General features: G+C 35.8%; 1 protein-coding gene across 2 annotated transcripts in view; it reads right to left on the reverse strand.

The window, feature by feature from the left end:
• Positions 1–25,455, reverse strand: part of PCLO (piccolo presynaptic cytomatrix protein) — a 318,634-nt gene that overhangs the window by 157,678 nt on the left and 135,501 nt on the right. For both annotated transcript variants that reach the window (XM_088523510.1, XM_088523509.1), the window contains 2 exons: positions 11,985–13,202; positions 336–5,394 (listed from right to left, as the gene is read on the reverse strand). In XM_088523510.1, the coding sequence (XP_088379636.1) occupies positions 336–5,394; positions 11,985–13,202 (6,277 nt within the window). The remainder of the gene's footprint in view (positions 1–335; positions 5,395–11,984; positions 13,203–25,455) is intronic.

A 25,455-nucleotide genomic window follows, 5' to 3' on the forward strand; every position in this document is an offset into this window, starting at 1 on the left:
TCCAGTCCCACAAAAGAATGCTGCTTTGTGGATTCATCCCATCTTGATGAAATAAATGGGAAGGGGAAACTGCATGCAAATCTTCAGGTTAATGAAGATGTGAAGAAAACAGCATTTCTGAACATGCAGGTACATGCAGGCACCTCTGTGCAAAACACATAGGTAAAATGAAGAAATGAAATACATGTGTAATCCAGAATAATTTGTCACACTGTCCAACAGAAAACAAAGCAACAGAAGGAGGGGTAAAATCATAATAAAAAATCATCCTGAAATGAGGTGAGGAACATCATAATTATATTTCAAAGACAGATCTGCTGCTGTGTCATACTGACCTGTAGTAACTCTTCCAGAAGTAAGATCTACTGCTGCATCAGTTGCCCCAACTCGATAATCAAAGCTATTCTTGCTTTTGTATGCAAACAGTCCAGCTTCTGATAAATTTGTGTCGGACATGGATGGTTTCATACCTCCTATTCCTCGGTAACCATATGATCCCGAACGATCATACTGATAATGGTCATCTCTGTAACCAAAACGATCTTCAGGGAGCGTAGTTGGAGGTTGCTGTGCTGTACAGCTCCTTCCAAATGGCAATTTATAAACCATATCACAGCAAACAGCTCTTCTTCCTGCAGTCAGATCAACAGGCTTTTCATCATCTTCTATAACTGTAGTTATGACACCTGAAGTAGTTTCATTCATTGTTACTACTGTTCTGTGGGATTTTGTGGTGCTAAGGTCAACCACTCCACTCTCCATTGGCTCCTGAGAAGTGGAGAGATCAGTCCAACCATTTGTAACACCAACAGGAGGTACAGTAACAGGCTTTGTGGTAGCCCATGTCATTGCATGTGTTGAAGTATCTAAGGATAAATTTATTGGCACTTCATCTCTACTTGCAGAGAACGACTGGCTTCCTGTTACTCTGTATGCAGGCTCAAAATGCTTTGATGTTGTTAACTGCAGTGGAGTTGTCATAGCATGGCCCAAATCCACAAGGCTCTCTGTACTGGCAGAGTAGCTTACAGTGGCAGTGCAGGTCATTACTGTTACTGCTTCAGTGACTACAGAGAGAGAAGGATCTGCAACACATGCAGTACTAAGATTTATTATAGCTGGTTGGACGGTACTCACTGGCCGCCCACATGTATCACTTGCCGGCATTTGCCTTCTTGCATCCATTGAAACAGCAGAAAGATCCATACAGCTGTCTCTCATTTCGATATCCATCTTACTTAAAGTGCGAAGATCAATGACATCACTCAAAGGATGGAATCTTCCATTCTCTTTGTACCTGGGTTGATCTACTATATGTACTGGCTCAGAAGGTATAGTAATAGAGACACTACCTAAACCAACACTGGGCACCTGGCCCCTAACAGACACTGTGGTCTTGGCTACCTCTGTTGTTACGACTTCTGGTTTTGAACTAGGTGCTTTTTCAAAAGTTGATTGTGTTGTTACAGGAACAGCTTGAAAAGTACCTGAAATGTACATACTGTCATCTGTCATACTGTGAATTTCCATAGCTTTCATGGATGGAGTGAACAGTGGTTGCACAGGTTGGGGAATCTGTTCTTTAGAAGGTATTTCTACAGGCCAACTGGTAATAGCCTGACTAGTTATAGCTTCTGTGGGAGTGCCAGGCTCAGAAGGCAATGTGATGACAACATAGGTTTCCTGTGAGGGTTTTGCCAACCTTGGTGAAGATTTGTTAGAATGTGGAGACAAAGGGGAAGTGGGAGATGTTAATTTGCATTCAGCTGAAGAGACCAAATTGAGAGTCATACTTGAAGTCAATGACAAACCTGTTGGTTTGGGTGGTGTTTCTGCTGGCTTATGAACAGCTATTGGGAGTGGAGGAACTGCTGGTTTAGGAGCAATTGGAGGTTTAGTTATTTCAGTGGGCCTGTGACTGAAAACAAGTCCTGCTGGAATAGAGGATGGTTTGGGTGGTACAGGAGGTGGTGTTGGAGTGTATGCTTTTGTGATAGGTGCCACATGATTCTTTAAAACAGCTGTGGCCTCTACTGTTGTAACACTTGTGACAGAAGGTACCACTGTGGGAGCTGTTGTCACTGGAGTCTTAACCTGTGGCTTCTTTTTGGGATAAATAGCTGGCTTGGGTAAAATAGGTGGAGGCAATGGTGGGGGAGGAGGAGGTGGAGGTGGAGGAGGAGGTGGAGGTGGAGAAGGTTGTGCAGGAGAATCCAAAGAAGAGCTTCTGAAAAGCGAGAATACTTTGGATGTTACAGTAGGAGCTGAGGAAGGCACAGAGACCATGGTGGTCTTACTTACAACCCTGGGAGGAAGTACAGAAGATGTTGCTGATGCAGGCTCTGTAACTGCAACTGATGCTATACATACGGATGGTTGCTCGGGTGTAAAACCAGTTAAGTTAATCCTTGTCATATCATGACCCATTTTTTTGTGTGAATCTTCATGATGAATTTTGATAATGCCAGCTTCTACTGTACTTTTAATTTTTCTAGCTGCATCCTTTTCTGTTTTGGCAGTACCAAAGGCAGTGGAATCAGTTGCATATTGCTTGGGCTTTATGACTGTAGTTGCCACTACTGAAGGTTCAGTTTCAGGAAAAGAAATTACAGCTTGATCCATACTCTTTGTATCAGATGCTAGAGCTGGCTTTTTAGTGTCTCTGGCAACAGAGGTGTAAGGTGTGCTCACTTCAGAATACTCATCTGCAGATGTTAAAGGAACTTGTATGATCATTCTGACATCTTCAGAATCTCCTAGCTTACTTAGAGCATCTGTCGTATCTATATAACCTGTGGTTGCACTATCTATAGGTGATGAACTATCTGTCGTACAAACTGAAGATGTAGATGATGTCAAGGAAGCTGCATCAGAAGGTAAAACTGATGCAGCATTTTCTGATGCTTCAGAGTATGTCAGCATTGATGTTTCATGAGAAATTATTTCTTGAATTTCTCTGGCATAATCTGTTAAGTATTCATCTTCTATTTCCTCTGCTGTGAAATGCTGTGTTATTTTAACATCTGGAATAGAAAGTGCTGCACTACTGGCAGATGATATATCTGAGATGGCTGAAGTAGTGCTTGATGTTAGGGATGTACTATCCACTATTTCTCCACCAGTAGATACCTTTGTATCAGATGTAGGACTGAAACCTGAAGTTGGCTGAGTTGGACTGGACCCAGGGGTTAACTGCATTCTCTGTCGTTTCATAAGCTCTTCATAAGCAGCTTCCGCATCTAGCAACTGCTTTTCCTCAGTGGTTGCAGTTACCACACTGTCTAATACAACTATTTCATGACTTTCTGGGATTATATAAGAACTGGAAACGATATCTTCTTGAGGCACAATTGAATGCAAAGGCTCTATACTATAGTAGTCTTTCTGTAGATCAGTAATTTTTTGTGGTTCTTCATAAAGCTGATCTGAAGTTCTTATTTTTTTCTCTTTTCTCTGTTGTACAAATTCATTACTCTCGTCCTGTCTCATTACAAGATTAGTATCAATAGTTCCATTATAAGTATCCTCTACTAAAGATTCATAAATATAATCCTCTATTAACATTCCACCATATAAAGATTCTTTTTCAAATACTTCGTCTTTTTCATTTGCCATTTGAAATGGCTTGGACTTGTGGGTCTTGTGCATCATCTCCTCATATACCTCTTCAGCACTTTTTAATGTCTTTTGACCACTTTCTTCTTTAGGGATTCCGATAGGTTGCTCATCTGTTGGAGAGTATAGAGAGACAGCAGTAGGCAATTTGTAAACTTTCTGCACTTCTATTATTTTTTCTGGACTGATTTCAAATCCTTCAGGATCTGACTCAATACTAGGTGAATACTCAGAACAGGAAGACCTGTGTAGTTCTTCCATTTCTGCTGCCTGCCGTAATTCTTCTGTGGGAGATGCATCTTCAATGGGAGAAAGGTTACTTGGAGGAGTCTTTGGACGCTCCCTTCTTCTCTGAGCTCTCAGTTCATCTTTGTCTTTTTTAGATTTTTTGCTAGAACTTTTTCTCTGTTGCTGCTCTAACTCACGTTGTTTCTCTTGTTCCTTTAGTAGCTCTTCCTCTTCCCGTAGCTCTTCTTCTTCTGAGGAATCTTCAATAGTTGGAAGAAGAGGACCATGTGATCGATGCCTGGCTTTGCGTTGTTGTTTGCTCTCCCCTCCCAGTTTTTTGTGACTTGGACTGCTGTCACTATCTTCATCAAGTGATGACACTGAAGTAGGAGATGTACCTGGTGTGAAACTAGAAGCATGCAAACTAGAAGACCCTTCCCCTCTAGATCTATCTTCTGGAGAATCTGTAAGACTCTCCATCTCTAGCTCTGGCTCTTCATCAAAATACAAAATACCCTTCTCTTGTTCAGATGCTTCCGAATATTTGTTGGTTATTGTACTATTTAATTCTATTGTTTTGAACCGTCGAAGGCCTCCTCCTCCAGTCATAGTAAGTTCTTCGTTGTCTTGACTCTTAGTTTCCCTGTATTTTGGTTCTGGACTTTCATCAAAAGTCTCATCATCATCATCATGCCATGAATGTCGTCTTCCTCCATCCTCGTCATAGCCTGCACTACTTTTCCGTGCCATTCTCCTATGTTTTCCAGCTGTTCCTTTGGCTTTGCTTTTCAGTTCCTCTTTCTTTTGGCTTTCAGTAACACTGATCTCTTTGAGCTGATTCCTAATAAATTCATCATCTTCAGAAGCTGAGGCATCTTCATCAGCACTCATCTCTATAATCTGTTTTCTAATGAAGTCTTCCTCATCACCTGATCCTTGACTGTCATCTTGCTTATATTCATCACTGCTTGAAGAACCAACACTAGTTCTTCTTTTTCTCCTTGGGACAGGTGAATTTTCACTCTCACTGCTGTCTTCCACAGAATCATAGCGTTGCCTTCTTGCCAATATATCATCTCCATCTTTTCCCTTGTAGTCTTTCCATGAGGAAGTACTTTCTTTGCCATCTTCTGCAGTGGGTTCTTCAATTTGAATGTCTTCAACATCTTCCTCGTCTGAACTGTAAGATTCTGGAGTAACTGGCAAAGGCTTTGTTTTATGCTGATCTTTTGACTGTTCACCATATGTTTCATGAAGTTCTTTGTGTTTTGTAGATTTTTCCTTGGCAAGTGTACTTGCCTGAGCCTCCAAAATAGACAGGACTGTACTTTCCAACTTAGCTAGATCTGAGGGGCTTGGTGGACTTTCTTGTGAGATAGTGTCCTTTTTACTAGCTTCTCTGAGTAATTCCTTTTCATCAGTGGGAATATGACTTGGAATTTCACCAAGTGAACTTGATATCCCATCAGAAGAATACCCGGTGTCACTCAGACCTTGTGGACTTTTCTGTTGCTGAGAACTTGATGTCTCTGATTTCTCATCCTCCTTTTCCTAAAAAAATAAATACATATGTGTATGTATATATTTATATATGAACTCTTATTGTCTCCAGGCAATTAAATACGTTTTCTTTTTCTAAAAGATGAGCTAATGTCTAAGATGAAAAATTATGATGACAGGAAGAATTACAGTAAACCATAGATAACTGAACACTAATTTTGTTATGTAAAGGTACTAAAACAATACAAACCCATCCTCAAATTGTGAGATTTTGTATTTAATTGAATTATGCTTTGCATGAAAATTCACACTGGCTGCTGATTTTATCAGTTGTAGGATGATTTTTATATTTAATTATAAAGAATCTCATTATAATCTATCACTTGTTGATATATATACAAAACAAGTAGGTTAATTTAAATGAGGATTTTAATTACCTAAGTTACAAAACTGCCTACATAGTTCTGGATATAAAGAAATATGGATTGCCAAAAGTCAGCCAGCATGATTTCTGGGATCTGCTTCATTTTTTGTCTGTTGAACATTTTATATTTCTCTAGCAACACTTGAACCTCAAATTTTGGATATTTGGTTTAACATTGTAGCATGTGACAGAATATACATAATATTGAAGCATGAGTTAAGTGACCTGGAATGTCTCCATATTCATGATTTGGCACTGTGCAACTATTTTCTCAATATCTAGTATAGCAGGAGTCTCTCAGGATATATGTAACATACAGGTAAGCAGCTTTTAGGGAAGTGAAATTGCATGGGAAAAAGAAAGAGTCAGCCACTGATCAATGAAAATAAGCAAGCAAACAAGGCAGACATATTTAACTGAAGACATGAAGATATTTAATGTATGTTATCCTTCTGATCCTAGTTAAACACTTCTCGTCATTCTCCTAGCTCCTGGATCCTGAGGCACAATTCTCAGAGAACAGCACATCTAACTCCTTCTTTGGTTGATGAAACTACACCAAAATCCTACATCAAGTATAGCAGTTTCCTCTTTCTTGATAAAAAAAAAAAAAAAAAAAAAAAAAAAAATCCGTCCTGCCTCTCCTATTTCTCAGAAACTCTATTTCTCAGTGAAAACATCTTGCCAGCAACTCCACTCTAAAGGACAAGCATTGATCTTGGCTGACAGTCTTATGACATCCCCATCTTCCCAAATAATTGGAAAACGAATATGCTAAAGACTCTTGATTTTAATAACATGACATGATCTTCATATTTGTTATTTCTTTCAACAATACAGATAAGCAATATTTATCAATTTTGATCATTTCTGAAGGGCAGCCAATCACTTAAAACTTTATGAACTTCCTTTTATCAATCCACAATTTCTTTTATTATTATTATTGTGGAATAAATATATTAAGGAAATGGTAACAGCTTTCAAGTTTAACATAAAGGTATATTTACATTCATGTTCAATTGTCTATTACAAAAATTTGTAAATACTTATCATTCAAGAGTTCCTTTTAATATCAAAATATTATTAAAATTACTGACAGTTATTTTATTTTTTAATCAGTCTGGCTTTTTAATAATTTGAGTAATATTTGCATTGCCTATTCTTGCCTATAAATATCACAGTGCCTATATTCCTAGATTAAAACACTAGCACTATAATTGATATTAGTATTATACTACCAATCTCATCAATATTAAACAATCTCTGTTTAACAGAAATACTTGATTACATGCTTTGCAAAATCAGATACTATCTTGAATATAAAACTCATCTGTTCTTACCAGTACAGTAACCAGCATGATAGACTCAAAAAACTGTTATGGGAGCCAAAACTGTTTCATTCAAAAATCATATGTCACAATAAATACTTCAAAGGAAAATTCTAACGATAAGCCTGTGAATAATATATTAATAAGAAGAAACCTATAATACTACACGACTGCTGCAAAGTCATCACCACTTCAGCACATCTTTTACACCAAAGACTTTATGCTAATATATTCCCCAGCCTTTACTGACAGTATCACGTATGTTTTTCACACAAGCTGTAAACATGGTTAACAATGAAGGAGACTTGGGAATGTAGTTTTACTTTTTGTACATCATATTTACACTGATTGTTCTCTTTATTAAATAAGGAAATATTTAAGGGGCATTTTATCAGCGAATGCTTTAAAAAAATACACATTCTATTAACCCTTCTGCCCTCAAATATTTGCTTAAAGAAATATTATGTCCATCACTAAAATAATCTAGGACATTTGATTGTTAATTTTTATTTTATTTTATTTCCATTATGTTGGACTCCCTGGAGTCTCCCTGGAGTTGATGGGAATACTCTGTCCTAGTGGAGAAATCTGTCAGATCTTGGTTCTACACAAAGAGATGTGATGATGGATTGACTTGCAAAACAGAGACAGAAGGTGTAAATTAAGTAGTTTTACTCAGAAATGGGTAGATGATAACTGGGCCTTTCAGCCCAGTTTAGCCTTTCTTCTCTTCAGCCTTTCTTCTTGAAGTCTCTGATGGCACCATTATTTATGATCCCACTGTATAGTATCCAATTAATGGTGGAACAAGAGCGTACACCACAATGTCACTGCTATGAGTAACAGGAACTTGAATTTTGGGAGACTGCTACATTGCTAAGGATCATATATAATTAACACCTCTTGAAAACTGAAAATTGTATTTGAAACAATAGGAAAAAAAAACCTTTTTTTTTCTGGTGAATGTAGGGTTTATTTTGGCATATGTTGACTTAGTCTTTTGGAGTAGTCTAATGGCCTTTGGCTGTAAGTTTGCCTACTGTGAGTTTTTGATGCTTGATAGATTTAGCTCTAACAGAGATATAAATGGGAAAATCTTCCTGAGTCATGATGTGCTTGCACAGGTTGCTGGTCAGATAAGACTGCTTAAAAAGAGCAAATTTAACACCCCTAACTTGCACTAAAGGTAAAAATGAAATGAAAAATCTCGTATAGGACACATCTATACTATTTCAGTGACATGTCCAATTGACAATACCAGCGGCAATACATCATATAACTGTTGTACTAGAAGTTTTTTCCTGTTAAGTATAATTTATTCTTACATTTAATCAATTAAAAAACTAACAAACAAAATACTTATTTGCCAATATTTAGTAACCAAATTGCTTTAGAACATACAACTGGTTATCAGATTATACCAGAGCTCTACTGAAAGTAAACTTTCTTGTCTGTTTTCTAAATTATTTATAGTTATTAGGATCAAATTCTCCTGCCCCAAACAGAAATTTGAATTTGCAGAGGAACACACAATTTAAAAAATGTAATTCTGTTTGTAGAATAAATAAACATATCTACATTGTCCCTCAGTTTCAGAGGGTGTTAAAAAGTCCTTAGTTGACTAAACAGCTTAATTTGTATTTGCATTTTTTAATCCTATTATCAAAATATTTCCTTCATATTTGCACTTTCTGTCTGTGACCAGAAAAAAAAAGAGTTTATAGACAAGCCTCTTCCTCCTTATGGGAACTTCGGCTCACTGCTCTGTGTTTTGCTATTTATAGAAATAGAATAATGATGTTAATTTACATTATCTGATTTACTTCTACCCACTAACAGAAATAAAGCACACGATCACTCCTGAGCAAGCATGACGAGTTAGGAACAAAGGCACCTACACAATATAGCTCATGAGTTGTAAATGCATGTCCAACTTACACCATGGTAATGCGTTTATGCAGATATGCTGAACTACTTATATGTTAATTATTCATTTCCCAGGCACTCTCAAAGCCATATGTCATGCCTATCCAAAATTTCTAGGCATCCATCATTTCCTTGTCAGGAAAGCTAACTGCTATAGCACATGTGGGCAACCAATATTACAGGATGGCTTGTCAGAGAGCGCTCCTATAAATCATGAACAAAGGAAGTTCATTCCTTAAAATCTTTTTGAAGAAATTACCGATTAAAGTATTACTGAAAAAAATAATACATGGAAGAAAAATGGATAGAAATGGGAAGAAAAGTGATATCTTAAATTATACCATAAGACCCAACTCTTTAAAAGTGTTTCAAAATTTAACTCTCAGTTATTTCTAAGAATGTCAAATTTATGAATACCACTGAAACCTTTCCAAAGCTCAAGAAAGGATCTGCTATTTTTACCAGCTTCCAGCTCTACCAGTCTGAGCTTCAGATTCTCTGTGTCTTCTGAGACTTGTTTGAGGGAATATCTTTTGGTGAAAAATCAGGCGCATTTGCACAAATTTGGATACAGAATGGCATCCACAGATTGTCATGTGCAGAAAGTATTAGGTTTTCTTCTGCATCCTTATTTAAAAACACATCTCACTGAAATCCTTCATGTGATTCTGCTCTATTTGATGTCTAGACTCTGTCTTTTATCCACAAATGGTATCAATGTGTGATATTCATAATTTTTTCTCTCCTTTTCCATTTCTGTCACATGCTTTCTAGGGAGAATGCACACAACAATGTTCAGTGTGCAGCACAGAGATCATTTAACAATTTCAATAAATAACAATAAAAGATCTGTCATTCTTATGAATCAAAAACTAGTTGAGGTATCAGCTTTATCATTACTTCAGAACACTTTCTTGGATCAAAAGATTTTTCCAAGGAGAAAATGAAAGTGTACAAAAATAGGTATTCCTTTTTCAAAATCTCTTTTGCATTTCAGAGTGTTCTAATTTTAAGAATATTTAAACAATGGATATCTAGGCATTTTCTTTCATGCATGAAACAAAGTGCTTTAAAACTTTACCTAAATGTACCTCAAAGGTAACTGGGAATAGGTATGTATTATTATATTCTCTTTCCAGTGTAATAAAACACTTTACAGTCTAATAATAATATTAATCTTACAGTTTAATAAAGTGAGACAGAAACAGAAAAAGAAAACTAAGTCCTATCCATGGATCAAATCAACTACAGAATCACAGAATAGTTGAGTTTGGAAGGGACCTCTAGAGATCATCTAGTCCAACCCCCTGCTCCAGCAGGGACACCCAGAGCACGTGGCACAGGGTGGCATCCAGGCGGGTTTGGAAGATCTCCAGAGAAGGAGACTCCACAGCCTCTCTGGGCAGCCTGTTCCAGGGCTCTGTCACCCTCACAGAAAAGAAGTTCTTCCTCATATGGAGATTAAAATTCCTATGTTTCAGCTTACACCCGTTAGCCCTCGTCCTATCACCGGCCACCACTGAGACTAGTCCTAACTTCAGTAAGAAGCAGTGGGAACAAGCAAAATGTAAGTGAATTAGAAATGAAATATATATTTATTTATATTTCATATGGTATATAAAGAGATATTTAGAAATTTTTTATTAATGTACAATTAAAATCAATTGCTACCATGTCTAGAAATCAAATACATGAATCTTAGATATGTTCAGACCACAGTACACCTTCTCCTCTTCACAAAGCTTTGAAATGACCAGATATAGAACTGAGACTAGTACTGGACGAATATTTCCCCTTACAAGTGTTCTTTCACAGAAAAATAAAATTTTTAACAATTGATATTCCCTTTTCTTAGACTTTTATTTTATTATTCTAGAGGACAGGGTTTCTAGTTATGCTACTTTGAACTTAGTATCTTATGTTCAGGGATTCCCTTGACATAATCGTGATACCATATCTCTTGGTATCATCAGAAGATATCCCTACTCTTTTGGAGATCTGATGGGAAATATTTCAGACAGAGAACTTGATTTACAAAAGCGGTAAAATTTTTAACAGAACTCTACAGACAATTTCAAAATCAGAATATTTTTCTGCCTGAATATCTTGATTGTTGCTTGAAATCAAACTTGACTTTTTTCACTGTGATTATTTAGCAACTTTAAATGGAAAAGACAATGGACTTTTATAAAACCTATTCCTACTTTCATATGAGAATAATCTCTGCCTACTTTGTGGAACTGATATATATCAGTATTTATACATATATATATATATATATATATACTGATATATATATATATATTATTTTATATTCTTCCACAAGTTGTATATATTGCCCACTTCAGCTGACAAATGATTTGTGATCACTGCACATCCAGCCCTCTAGCAACTGCTACCAATAGTTCATCCATTCATGTGACTAGGGAATACAGCAAGAATTCTCCCTGAGATGTTTTTCCACATGAGATGATAGAGAAATGAAATATTAAAAAGATGTAAAGGTTACATATGTTAACGTATCATGTTCAGGAACCACAAAATATTCCTCAAATGTTTAATATACTTTGGTATTGCAAACCACTATATCTTATTTCCTCCTGGGATTGAAAACTATGAAAATGTTCCAGTTTCAATAACAAGGTCCAAAGTCCTACAGTAGCAGTTAAATCTGAAATGTTTGAAGGTGATTAAAACAGGAACATTTTTGCAGTTTCAAATTCTGAACTATTTGAGATTGAAAATCATGCAAAAATTATTGAAAAATGGAGCATAGGACTAACTGGTGAAAACCCTAATAACTCAATAGGAGCAAGCATTTTCATCACTGAGAATCGTCACATACAGAGGCTAAAGACAGAGCAGGAGAGAGCAGGAATATTATAAGGACACTGTCAGGTTTGGATTCTACATTGCTTATTGCAGCAAGGGGAAAAGTAGAGAAAAAAAACCAAAACACTTACTGTTTTTTCTTTCACTGCTTCTACAAGGTCAGTTCTTGGGAGGGATGAAGTCTGAGCAGGAATTTCTTCTTCCCGAGCTTTTTCAGCTTTTGAAACCATTTGTGGAATTCCAATGGCTGAATCCTCTTTTTTATCATCCTCTTGTTTCTTAGCTTTCAGTTCCTTAGGAGGTGCTTTAACTTCTGCTTTCTGTTTAGAAACTTGGTCTTTACCCTCAGCTGTAATTTGCTCTTTTTTGTCCTCTGGATGTGATGCTTTCTTTTCCAGGAGCAGAGATTTTTTATCTTCTTCCAAGGTGCTTACAGGTTTCTTTTGTTCTGAACTTACTATTGTAGGAACTTTATCTGCTGAAGGTGTCTTTGACAGTTTCGCCTGCTGAAGTTTTGGTTCTTCTTTCTGGAGTTCATGCTGGATTTTGTCAACTGAAGCAGTCTTCACTATTTTCTCCTCCTGAAGTCTTGTGTCTTCTTTCGGAATTCCATGTTGAATTTTATCAGCTGAAACTGCCTTTAACAATTTCACCTGCTGCACATTTTCCTTTTGATCTGCAGCTTGGATTTTGTCAGCTGACAGTGTCTTTGATATTCTCATTTGTTGAAGTTTTGGGTCTTCTTTCTGACCTCCATGTAAAATTTTGTCAGCTGAGGGTATCTTTGTCAATTTTGCCTCTTGAAATTTTATGTCTTCCTTCTGAAGTCCTTGCAAAATTTTATCAGCTGAAGATGTCTTTGCCATTTTTGCCTCTTGAAATTTTATGTCTTCCTTCTGAACCCCATGCAAAATTTTATCATATGAGGGTGTCTTTGAAAGTTTTGCTTGCTGGAGTCTTGGGTCTTCCTTCTGAGAGACGCGCTGGAGTTTATCAGCTGAAGGTGTCTTGGCAAGTTTGCTCTGCTTAACTTTTGCATCTTCTTTTTGAATTCCTTGTTGGATTTTATCAGCTGACGATGTTTTTTCCAATCTCCCCTGTTGATGTTTTGGAACATCCTTCTGAATGCCTGGTTCCTCTCTTAATTTTTCAGCTGTTTGAGTGGATGGTGTGGAAGTCTTCTGAGGGGAATGTGAGGCAGTAGGCACAGGCTGTTTCTGCGGAGGAACCGGTGGCTTGGATACTGGTTGTGAAGGGACAGTTTTCGGAAGTGGCACCTTGCCCATGTCCCCAAGTTGTCCTGACATTGCTCTTTGGGTCTGGCAGTTTAAGCACAGCCATTCCTGCACCTATAACATAATAAGCATATGAAGTTACTAACTTGAATGTTTAACAGAAAAATTATATTGTGTTTTCATCTCTTTTAATGATAGTTGTCATTAAAAGGCTTTTAATTTCAATGCTAAGCATATTGAAATATTATTCCTTGGTTTATTTTGTTGCTTTTGCAGGAAGAGCTACAAGACCTTCTAAAACAAATTAAGTGTGCCAGGTTAGAGAAGGCAAAGCTGAACAAGTGCAAAAATAGCTGAGAAAAAAACATAATTATGTCACACCAAAAAATTGATCTTTTTGTATGAAGTTTACCTTTCTAACATCTATAATTTTGTAAATTATCTTTCTAACATCTATCATTTTGTAAAGCCTCCATCATCTGCCAATAGCTCCCTCTAATTTTGGAAGTCTGAGAAAAACGGGACAGATTAGGACTCATGGCTGTTTGTATTTCTCTTTAGAAATTATTCTTCTCACCAAAATTTTCATTCCTTTTTTTATTTTTTTTCTGGGTTATACATCAGTATATAAATTTCCTCTGGCTCTAGCCCAAAAGGAAGAACATTTGTTTCTTCTTCTTTCCTGCTCAATCCTGTATGCACATTGGCTGCTTTTTCAGTTCTTCCCTGAAAATGAGAAAAAAAAAAAGGACAACTGCATATATCTGTCCAAAAGATCTTGTGGGTTATTGCCTGTCTACTACCTGAGAGGGAAAATCAGGCTGTTTACAGTAGAATTTTGGATACAGTCGCAGTAAATCCTAATATACAGAAAGGTAATAAAAACCAAAAACAAAACAGGGCCCATCAGTTTACAGATTGTATTTCTAGGACTTAGAGAATTTTGTAAAATAATAAAATTATATGAAAAACAGAGAAAAAAAGGTTCCAGTAGTAATTATATATTACTGATAATATATGATAGTAGAAGTGACTGTTCAGTTTTATATCATTGGATATTCCAGAATGTAGCCCAAAAAATGTGCCACTGAGTTGGAAGAGGGTGTATTTGGGAGAGGATCTAATCCCAAAACCATTCATGCATTTTATAGTTAAAGAGTCACTGAGTAAAAAACGAGACAATACTAAAAGCAGAGCCTGGAACTCCAGACCTTCCCTTTGTCAGAAAAGGATGCTCAAATGCCAGGGGTGTAGGTAGCAGAATCCCTGCTCTCCTTCTACTAAAACAAACCAACCAACCAACCAACCAACCAAAAAAACCTAGTATTAGTAATTAAAACAAATAAATATATAAAGGATTTAGCAATTTTGTCCCAATAAATGGAGTTTACATACTGAATAAGCTTTATCTAAACAAACTCTAATAATCTACTCTGTGTCATTCCAAACAGAAAGGTGATCTATATCAGACTTTCAGGTCTATGTTTAGTTTTGGTTATACTATGGAAAAAACCATGACAATACAATCCCCAAAAAGCAATGAGTCTCCTCCATAGGATCTGCAATGTTACCACAACCCAATGCTACCTGCATGAGAAGCACCAATTAAGGGAAAAAAGGTAGCTTTATTTCTGAATAATATGTAAAACATAGCTTAGTTTTCTTGGAAAATATTTCTGATAGAGGACTTTTTTTTTTCCTGGATTTTTTTTTTTTACCATAATCTCTTTCCTCTTTTGGGGCAGCATAATTTTTCCAGTTTATAAATTAGAGAGATATAGCAGAAAACATAATTATGTCGTGAATTGACTTTTATAATATCTGATAAGTAGTGCAGCTGGAAATGAATTTGGCCATAAACCCATGGAAAATCACCATGTTAATAACATCAGGAGTTTGTAAGTGACTAAGTATACTAGATAATGTTTAGTAAAAATAGACTATTTAAAGAAGAGCATATTGCACAGAATCTTCTTCTATTTTTTTGTAAAACTGAAAAAAAATGTTCCACAAAAATTACTAGGTAATTATGATAGATTGATTTTATATTAAAGGCAATTTTCATATTAAAGAAGGCCAAAAAGCTTTTAAACCCAAGAAAAGTGGGTCTATCTGCTCCCTCAACCAGTCTGACAAATACTTTATTTCATGAAGATGAATAGAAGTATTACCACTACTATTTGTGGCAGAAACTATTATAGTTTTTACTAGCCATGGGCATGGCAATAAGGTAATAGTCACATATTATCAAGCATGAGAATCTAGCCTTAGCCATCTAAGTGGTTTCTACCATGAAATAATGTTCAAGAGTTTTTTGATTTTTACATGCATGCTACATGCATGATCATGTTACTTAACATTAAATGCATATGCTATTTTTATAGTGACATTTGTGCAGGATGTAATTTACATTTACTTAAAGCAATATTTCCATTTTCTAGGAATTATTATAGCTTTTTATACATCCACATTTGTGACAACACTTCTCTTCCTACCTCTGCTGGTTATGTAGATCCCACTTAGCACTTCTTCAACTCCAGCCTCAAACACTTACCCCCTCTCAGAGTCATCAAGTCACTTTTCTCCGAACATTTAAACCCTTCACAAGGATTAGGTTTTCTGAATTGCCTATAACATTTTTCTAACTTTATTAATAGTAAGGAAGTGTTTAAAAGACTAAACAAACAATGAGCTAGTCTTTACTTCCTCTCAACTTCCTTGCTACCCCTATTTAGTATCTTTGCTTAAAGATCCCCAACTCAGGGGCTGTTTTTTTGTGCTGATAGAAACACTCTCATAAAAGAAAAATACTAATAATTAAAATGAGCAAAGGCAGATGACGATGAGCTAATTAGCAAACTGAGCTAAATCTTGACAAGAGATGAAAGTCCCAGCCCTGCCTGCCATAAGAATGCAGTGATTCTACTGAAATGACCTGGAATTGTCCAGATATGTGGTGATTTAGTGATCCTTGCCATTGAACTGTTGGACATTGTTTACATTTGCATCTATTTACTACTTTGCATTTTAGCATTGCTAAATAGGTGTGGCAAATATTTCTGCAAAATTATGCATTTGAAAATACAATATATGTTTATAACCATGTGCATATTTGATCAGAAAAGAATCTATAAAAATCTTATATCATCGGCCCTTAGCTACTAATTCCCTGTCAGAATGGCTCTCCATAAAATCAATCTGTGTATTATGTAGTCATATGCCTGAGTTTTAGTCTTGTCTTTTCCTCAGTTAACCTCATGCCCTGAATACACGATTTCCCTAGGGCTACCTTTTCAGTTAGCTTGTCTACCCAAATTTATTAGGACTTGGGAAATGGGCATCATCTTCCTCAACAGTCTTCATTAGATAAGCCTTAGTCCTTTAGAGGAAATCCTCACACACTTTGGTTCCTGAATTTGTGGAAGAGATTATTGGTATCACAAGTGATACTACTATGTTTTAACGTGCTGAATCCATAGCTCTAGTGCTGTGTTTTCAGCAGTTCTGACTGAACAAACTGCTGGACAGTAGCCCTGTCACAATGTTCTCCTCTGTCAGTTTTATAAGAAACAAATGTCACCATGAAAAAGAACAGAAACCCAACAGTCCTTGCTACTTTTTTCCAAATGTCATACAAGAGCTTAAGCGTCTGAGTTTGTGTGCTTTTCTATTCATACATTGCAATGTTGGAAAATAATAGGTGACATCTTTCAGACAATCAAGGATTTTTCATTGCAGTAGGCTGATTGATTCATCTTCCACTCCTGGTGAACACTTGTTTGTAAACTAGAATTTTTCTCTATCTGAAAGTAACTCAGAGTAGTTGACTCTGAGTTGACATGTGAAAGTGAAACTAAATATTTCTCCACAAAAATCATCTCTAAATTTGCATCAGAATGCAAATACTTGCAGTTTAACCTAGAGAGCAGTCACCTAATTTCTTTGTCATGGTTGGTGACAAAGCCTAACTCTTCCTAATTCTCCCTCTCCACTTCTCCCACTTCCATTAAAACATCAGTAGTATATAACTAGTATAGAAATGAAAAAAAAAAAAATCTCTGGGAAATCATTTTTGTCTCATTTGATGAAATACAACAAGGGCACTGCAAAAACAAATACTTCTTATCAAATTCCACAAAGTAATTATAAGGAAATAAAAAGAAAAACAATTATTTTCTATTAATTGTCTTGCACTAGGAGCACAGACAGCCACTAAAATATTTTTTCTTTACAACCAAATTGGTCATATTTTTCTTTCTTTTTTATTATGCATAGGCTTGAGTATGTTTCTTAAAAAGCACAGGGAAACAGTTATTTAAACATAAAACATTTCTGGCATAAGTATTAATACAGCCTAATTATTCTAAGTTGACTCCAAGACAATTTTACTCTGTATACTTTTAATTGCATTTATTTTTATTTTCACAAACATACACAGCAGATTTCTGAGACCTTATATGAATAAACCATTCTTGAAAGAACAGAAAGAGTAAACTAAGAGATAAAGAGAAGTGGAAAACACTGTGCTGAGCACTGAAAACTACAGCTTTAAGATCAAAAATAGCAGGAATGTGGAAAGAATTTCAAAAAAAAAATGATTTGAATCAGATAACGCAAATGAACTTAAAACAAACAAAAAATATATTGTGTAGCCTTGTAGGAAAAGATCATTGTGCAGCTAGGAGTGGTTCAAAGTAAAGGTATGGTCCAAATAATGCATGTTTTAATCTCACTTTTTATGACAGTGAGATTGCACACAAGTAAATGTCAACAGGAATTGAGTATACTGAATGGAAATTATCATATTGGAGGTAGAAATATATAATCACGAGCTAGCACCTTTCATGAGGAGAGCCTGGTATAAGAAGGCACACCCAAAGAACTTACAAGATATAATCAATCCAAACAGACCAACACACTGATTACCCACTTTCAACTCATACTTTCCCTTCCTTAAAATGAGCTAAAAAGTGTAACTAGTTACTAGGCATCCAACACAGTGTGGAAGAATGGTAATTTGAATGCTGTGTTACAAAAAAAAATCTACTAAAAGACAACATAGGTTTACCAGAGGAAGATTGTATTGGATTAACCTTATATTTTTTTCTTGGATAATAACATTTGTTTTCCAGGTAAAAATTGAGCTGTTGCAGATCAAGGATATCAGAATTCCAGCAAATGATTTTATGTCACCAAAAAATGATTAGTCAAAATGGGTAGCACATATTTTGTACAGATAGAGTTCAAGAATCGCAAGGGACAAAAAGAATCCCCTATATGGGGAAATCATCCTTTTTTCTAAGTAGATATGTGTTCAAGCTTTAGATATCCTCACATCCTCCTGCCTTGAAGAATATATTACAAAATCAGGTTGGAGTTAATCTCTCTCTTGTGAGATTCCCATTTCACTTGCTACAGTGACCTTTCTTTCAAAACAGAGGATAGAAGGGACCCTTGAAATCATCCCAGAGGTTCATTTGTTTGTGATAAAAGGTCTAGGTCTGTGCCACCTCAACTCACTTTTTACCAAGAAAGCGACTGTTAAATGCTTGACTTTGAAAAAGTATGTAAGAGAAAGTGGAACATAAGTACTGTCATAAAACAAAAACAGAGTGGAATTGTTGAGACACCAACTCAAGAATTCCAGAGGAAAAATATGAAACATGAAAAGAGGCAAAACTGAAAGAAAAATGCTTGAACTGGATGGCAGTAGCTCAGCAACACTGGTAACAGGCCTGTCCTGAGGAGCAAGAGAAGCTGACATCCATCTCATCTGATGGATGATTGTCAGGCCAACAAAGTACTCAAGAGTCTCACCTGGAATAGTGAGTATATTAATATTGTTCTTCAATCCCAACAGTCTGCTAGGTATCATCAGCATTATTATCAACAAATAATTGTTCTGTATTCTTAAACTCTGGTTTATATTAAACCATCACCACTATGAAATAGAGTATGCTATTTTAAATTGTTTTCTTTGCAGAGTTGTACATATACCTAGTTACCGCTTTTAGGTGACAGGTAGATGATGAAAGACCTCTGATTGTAGGCATATACATTAAAAAGCCATGAAAGCTTGTGTTAATGATAAAAACGGATTTTATACGTTTATTTATGTTCTTATCGGGAAACCAATATAACAGAAAGGACACTCATCTATATCTGCTGTGTGCATGAGTAGAAGTATTATCTGTATTCTGGCTGGACATTGCTGTGCCTGAGTCCTGAATTATTGTTGGGCTGGCGTATTAAGCTCCTTTATGGTGTATGTACCAAAATCTCAAAAAACTTCAGTTGATTTGTCAAAGGATACAACTGATATCAAAATAAGAAGAAATTAAACTTCTTTCTCTCCAGTTATGTTAAATCTGAAGCATAACAAAAACACAGAAAAAAATAGAAAAATCCCAAACAACTGATATTTAACCTTGCCTATTTAAAAGCATTGTCACCGTATTAGTTCCAAATTATGCTACCTTAGTGTACAGTGTTTTTGATCAGTTGTCATTCTGCATGCTGATAAGCACTTCTATGTGCTATGTGTGGTCTAAGCTTGACCTTTTTTTGCTTCTTGCTATCTCATGGGCAGCAATAAAAATAAAATCCATTTTAGTCTATGGCTGCAGTCCATAATCTTCTGTCCTGGATTTTGGGATTCTAATCATTACTGAAGGAAAGAAAGTGCTTCTAATAAATTCTAAATTTGTGAAGACTGTTTTAGCTTGCCATCTTTAGAATATCTCTGAATATCTCCATGACATCTCTGAACAGGCCTGTCTTGGATACTTAACTGATAACGATAGTGTAAGAGCTCACAAATGTGCCAAACAATGAACCAATCCATCTGTGTTTCTGAAGTGTTGATACATCACAATAAAATATTTTCTAGCTTGTTATCCTTGTCTTAAACAGAACCTGCTAAAAATTAATATGCCGACATTATCAACTTATATTTTTCAACTAGAAAGTTTCAAAATTTCTAACCTTCTCTAAAATCTAAAACCTTATTTTATAGAGTGGTAAAGCAAGCAGGAAGTCATTTCTAACGCTTTGGCTCCAGAGCCCCCTAAAGCACTCTCAGAAACTTGTCGAATGTTTTGTTGTTGCCTCTGAGCCCTTTTTCCCCTACACCAAGTATAAGGAAGAAAAGTGTAAATACTGCGACAAATTCTGTAACAGATTTACCATAAAAGAACAGAGGGAGAAGATAATTTTTCCTCTACATGAGAAATTATCTCCTTCTTTAGTGCCTGTCACACAATTTTTTCAGTTTAAAACAGTCAGGACTGTTGAATACTCCACATTATTATGAACAGATGAGATCCAGAATACGACTGCATGAGGATGACCTACTTCCCCAAGTGGTGACAACTGCATATGCAAGTGCATATGCTCTTACATGATTTCAAGATACATAGCAGCACCTTCAGAAAAAGCCCAATTTTTGCCTCTTTATAGTTTATTTGTTATTTGGGAATCTATATTAAATTTGATAGATAATAAGAATTTTATGGGCATCATGTCTCTGTATTTTTTAATTTCTTTTAATTACTTTGGTGAAGGCCCTTAAAAGGCTTAGTATTACACTGGAAGGCTTACACTGTCAGCGCAAAAAAAGTTATCATTACTATATAAAATAATCAGAAAAGCAAAACAAGCAAAGATGGGGAAAAAATAACATTTTTTTTTTTCATGGGTGAACATTATCAAAGCTAGTTTTTACTCCAAAACTTCATTGTGGTGCTTTGTTCTGTTTGCTTGCTTTTGATTCTTTTTTCATGCCCTGTCATAACCAGATGAATACTACTCCTTTTTTGGTATTAGAAGGGCTAGCTGTAGCAGTGCTGTTGCCCAAGGCGAAGTAGCAAATGGCTTTCCTACTCAGTCTTATGCACACAGAGAAATTCTCACTGAACATATGACTGCCTCCAGTGTCTACTTCTTTTGCCATTGTGAAAAAACTCACCTATTAAAAAAAAAAAAAAAGAAGAAGAAGGAAAGGGAAAGAGAGAGGGAAAGCAAAAGGAAGAGGGAGAGGGAAACGGAGAGGCAAAGGAAGGGGAAGAGGTAGGGGAAAGTGAAAGGAAAAGGGAAAGATATGGAAAGGGAAAGATATGGATATGAGATTCAACCAAAGGCCAAATAAGTCAATGGAAGAATCTCAACCTTTGAAGTTGGGTTTAGAGTTCAACATATATTTGATGACTGCTATCAGATGTCCAATTGTTGCATGACTTTCTCAGGTTCTTTTAAGCAGATTTCCAATTAACTGGTTAAAACAATTTGTATTTACTTGAATTCATGACAAATGAACATGTCATTGGGGTTAATTAAACAGTATTTGCCCAACATTTCCATTATATGTAACTTGTTTTAGTAGTATTATTGTAAATTGTTCCATTTAGAACATATAAGACAAAGAAATCTCACACTATTAGAGCCTGAAGTAATAATTTTGCAGCAATGGTAGTATCGAGATAATAACCAATTATTTACAAACTAATTTACTCTAAGCTTTAAAAATATTAAGCTTCTGCAATCCTTTACAGCTATTTGTAGGAGGTGTTTAACAGTCCTAGTAAGCCCCTCTGTACTTTCTATTATTACAGTCTCAAAGGACAATTGTCTTCTGTACTTTCTAGCAGCTGCTGCAACTGATCAGCAGAAAGCATGAGTATTCCTAAAGCATCATTGCTATTATTTGTTCTGAACTGACAAAAAGCCTGGTCTCATGCATGTCACTAAAAAACAAATATTTCCATCCCCCTAAAGAGTTTGTGCTCTCTTCAACCTTGTGTTCAATGTTGACCTTTTATGGATAGTCTAGAGGAAAACAGTTGTCAAATTTATGCTCAACTATGGTACAGGATGATTTGAATTTTGTAGTTAAAAAAAAAAAGAGAGAGAGAGAAATGAGAGGACTATACATAGGGTCCCTAGGACTTAGGGATCTTTAGCATATTTCAGAATCTTTATGTAATAAAAAGCTACAAATACAGCCTTTTTATCTGAACATTAAAAGACACTATCCACAAAAATCTTAACTGTAAAACCTTGCCTATTTTGGTCATTTCCAGTCAAAACACAAATGGTATATATCATTATTCTAAAAAGTCCTTGTTCCGCATTTTGTTAGCTCCCGCAAACAGGATAACCTTCGAAGCAACATACACGGTTAACTTCAGCAATATGCTTTGCATAAAAAATAATCACTGCTAAGACAGCTTGAAGATACACATGTGACTGTCTTTTGCTCACGCTTATTCTATTACTGCATATGCTCTTTTTTTTGAGATAGATCTGCATGTTATTTCATGTGACCGAAGTGGGTAGAACTATAAGCAAAGGGAGCAGCTATGGAGCAGTATGAAAAAAAAAAAAAAATTAAGAAATTAGCATGGACTCTCAGGCCTATCCAGACTCATCTCAATCAGTTTTTAATGCTTAACTGAGAAGTTAAAGATTCGGGATGGGCTACTCAAATTCACTTTGAAGGCAATGGGATATCATCCGTAGTTATCAACATCATTGGTGGGCCGATTATTGTATCTATTTCTCTCTCCTGATCATTGGGAAAGCCTGGAGCAAACTACACTCCAGATGAACCTTGCTTCAGGGATGACACACGTTATTTTCCACTCTTGCTGGTAGTCTACACCAACATTCAAAGACAAAGTCTTCTCAAAAATGATATCATGAAGTCAGGTACTAAATCCATAATATGACACACAAGTAGTCTGATTTTTGAAAGATCTAAATATCTTGAACCACTTCCATTGACTTCCATTTTCTGATTTATCCCTTCTGTTTGAATCTTAACAACACAGTGTGTGTTATATCTACTTCAGCATTTGTGCTGTGTTTATTGCAGCTTGTTTTAATCACTTGAGTTTATTATCATTTAGTGATGACTTATATCTAGTGTTTGCTCTCCATTTCAGGTAACTAAAATATAAATCCTTTAGGTGCCCAAAAAGGAAATGCAAACAGCAAACAAGACTAGGGAAAGAAACAGAAAACACAAGTCCAGCAGAAAATGAAGGAAAATCACTTATTTGGATTCAAAAATTATATTAATTATTAACAACACGTGCAGTAAGAAGGCTACCAAGTCTTGTCAGATGTGCTCTTGAGCACACCTTCTGGAGACTTCATGAGCTCTTCCCAGTTGACAACTTCTCCCAGAACTACTGAACTGAGAAGGTGAAACTTTCATTGATGTAACTATTTGGAAATCAGGACAAGGGTGGCAGACAATAATATGCTCAGCTGCCATCTGCCTTCTCCATTTGACCCAAGCTTTACAACACTGCTGGTTTTGTGACAAATGAGGCCAGAAAACCACTTACATGTGGCCACTTTCACTGACAAGAGGCAAATCATCGCAAAAGGCTTCTAGGCAAACATTGCCTAAAGCTCAGGGAAAGGCGAAAGGAGAAATGAGGCACAGGTAGAAAGTAGGAAATCTTTTTTTTTTTTTTTTTAAGCAGGTGGCTTCCACCTCCTTTGAGATTTTTGCTGATTGCATCTCAAGATGAGTGTGGTAAACAAATTTTACTAACATTATGCCTATCTTTCCTGCATGTCCTTCTTACTGATTTTAACTTGTACTTTTCTGCCTTTCTCCTTGTACTGCTATAAAATTATATACTGGAAAGATTGACTTAAAAAAGAATATGCCATTTGTTCAGCAAGGTAACCCTGTCAAAAATTGAAACTCATAACAGGAGAGCATGTTCCCCTTTATATTCCCTTCCACAATTTGGCAGTTTAAATTACCAAATGAATTTGTGAGTGACTTAAATAAAACTTTTTTGCTCTAGGAAAACATCGAGAATAAACATTAAAATTTCTTCTCAATATTTAATGTAGAAAGGTACTTGCAATTTGTGGAAAAGCAAAAGATGCCACATCATGTCTGAAAGCAGATGTTTTCCTGGCCTTTAATATGCAAATTATTCGTACATACTCCAGTAATCATATATAATGAAATCGAGTTTACTTTCAAGAGTACCATAAGTACAATTATGCAAAGAAAGTAACAAAATTATCTAAAACAAAGTAGGTCTTCTGAAAAAAGATGTTCTCCTAACTCTGCCCATGAATAGTAAATATAGGAGGAAAGGAGAGGTTTTGACTGTTAACACTCAAAGCCAAGTCAGTGAAATAAGATGAATTAATTTTTGTGTTATAAACTAGTACTAGGTCCTGGAAGTCAGAACACAGCATATTAAACTGAACTATGGCAAGAATTCTCATATTCCTGCTGGACTTGCAACGACTGGCAACAGCCATAGGTATGATGATACGTTGTGCCAAGGCTCCACAGTCAGGGTAAAACCTCAAACCCACTGAGTCCAAGAACACTTTTATAGAGTAGAACATATTAAAATACTACCTTCATTTGTATTTTATACTGAAATGTATCTAATGTTCTAATCGAGCTATTTCTGAACATTTTATCCCAAATTGCTTCCACTTTCTTGGAATGTTGCATTAACTGCAAAATTCTATCTGTTATAATCTTGTATAAATTCATTTTTTGCCTGAATGCAGACATGCTCGATACTGCTTTAGTGACCAGAAAATTAAACAAATATGTCTGGGTGTACAGATAGAAAAAAGTGTAGTGCCCCTTAAATCAACCTCCCTGCAGTCCTGAGGTTATTTCCTTGTTCTTTGCTATCTCCAGATCCTTTCTAGGCAACTGTAATATTTGCTCTGCTTCAGTGGTAACTGCACAATAACTGAAAGTTAAGGATGATTCAGAATTACTCCTTGAAGAGACGTCAGAGGAATCCTCCCTACATCTTCAAGCAATACTTTAATATATTATATTTATTGTGAAAAGGGCAAATTGGTGATCCTATGTTCATACATATATAAATGTATATAGACACACACACACACACACACACACACACACACTTTCTTTATATGCAGAACATCACAGGAAGCCAAACTAACTCATGCAATATATTAGCAGATTCTTATGGCCAGAAGAGTCCGTTATTCTCATCCTTTTACGTCACGATCTAACTAGCTTCTCCAAAAGGTTTCTATTTTCAACTTTAGATTATAGAAAAATACGCAAATTTCCCAGGGAGGAATATCTGCTGTCTCTAAAGTGGTATATTCCCATAATTAATTTAACTGTAAAAATCTTATTACATGTAGATTCTTAGGCAAGAGAAAACACAGATGCAAAGATGTGAAAATATCTGGTTTTAATTATGTTTGTTTTTCTGAAGAATCACGTTAAAATTAAAAAGAAAAGAAAGGAAGTATCCCATGCAGGCAAGACTCAAGTGTATGACTTATTTTGTCATGCAAATAGCTTTCTGTTTAAACTAGACAAAACTTTAAT

Source organism: Tinamus guttatus, unplaced genomic scaffold, assembly GCF_059628265.1.
Source record: "Tinamus guttatus ecotype Peru unplaced genomic scaffold, ASM5962826v1 Tinamus_guttatus_pri_ptg000193l, whole genome shotgun sequence".
Classification (NCBI taxonomy): domain Eukaryota; kingdom Metazoa; phylum Chordata; class Aves; order Tinamiformes; family Tinamidae; genus Tinamus; species Tinamus guttatus.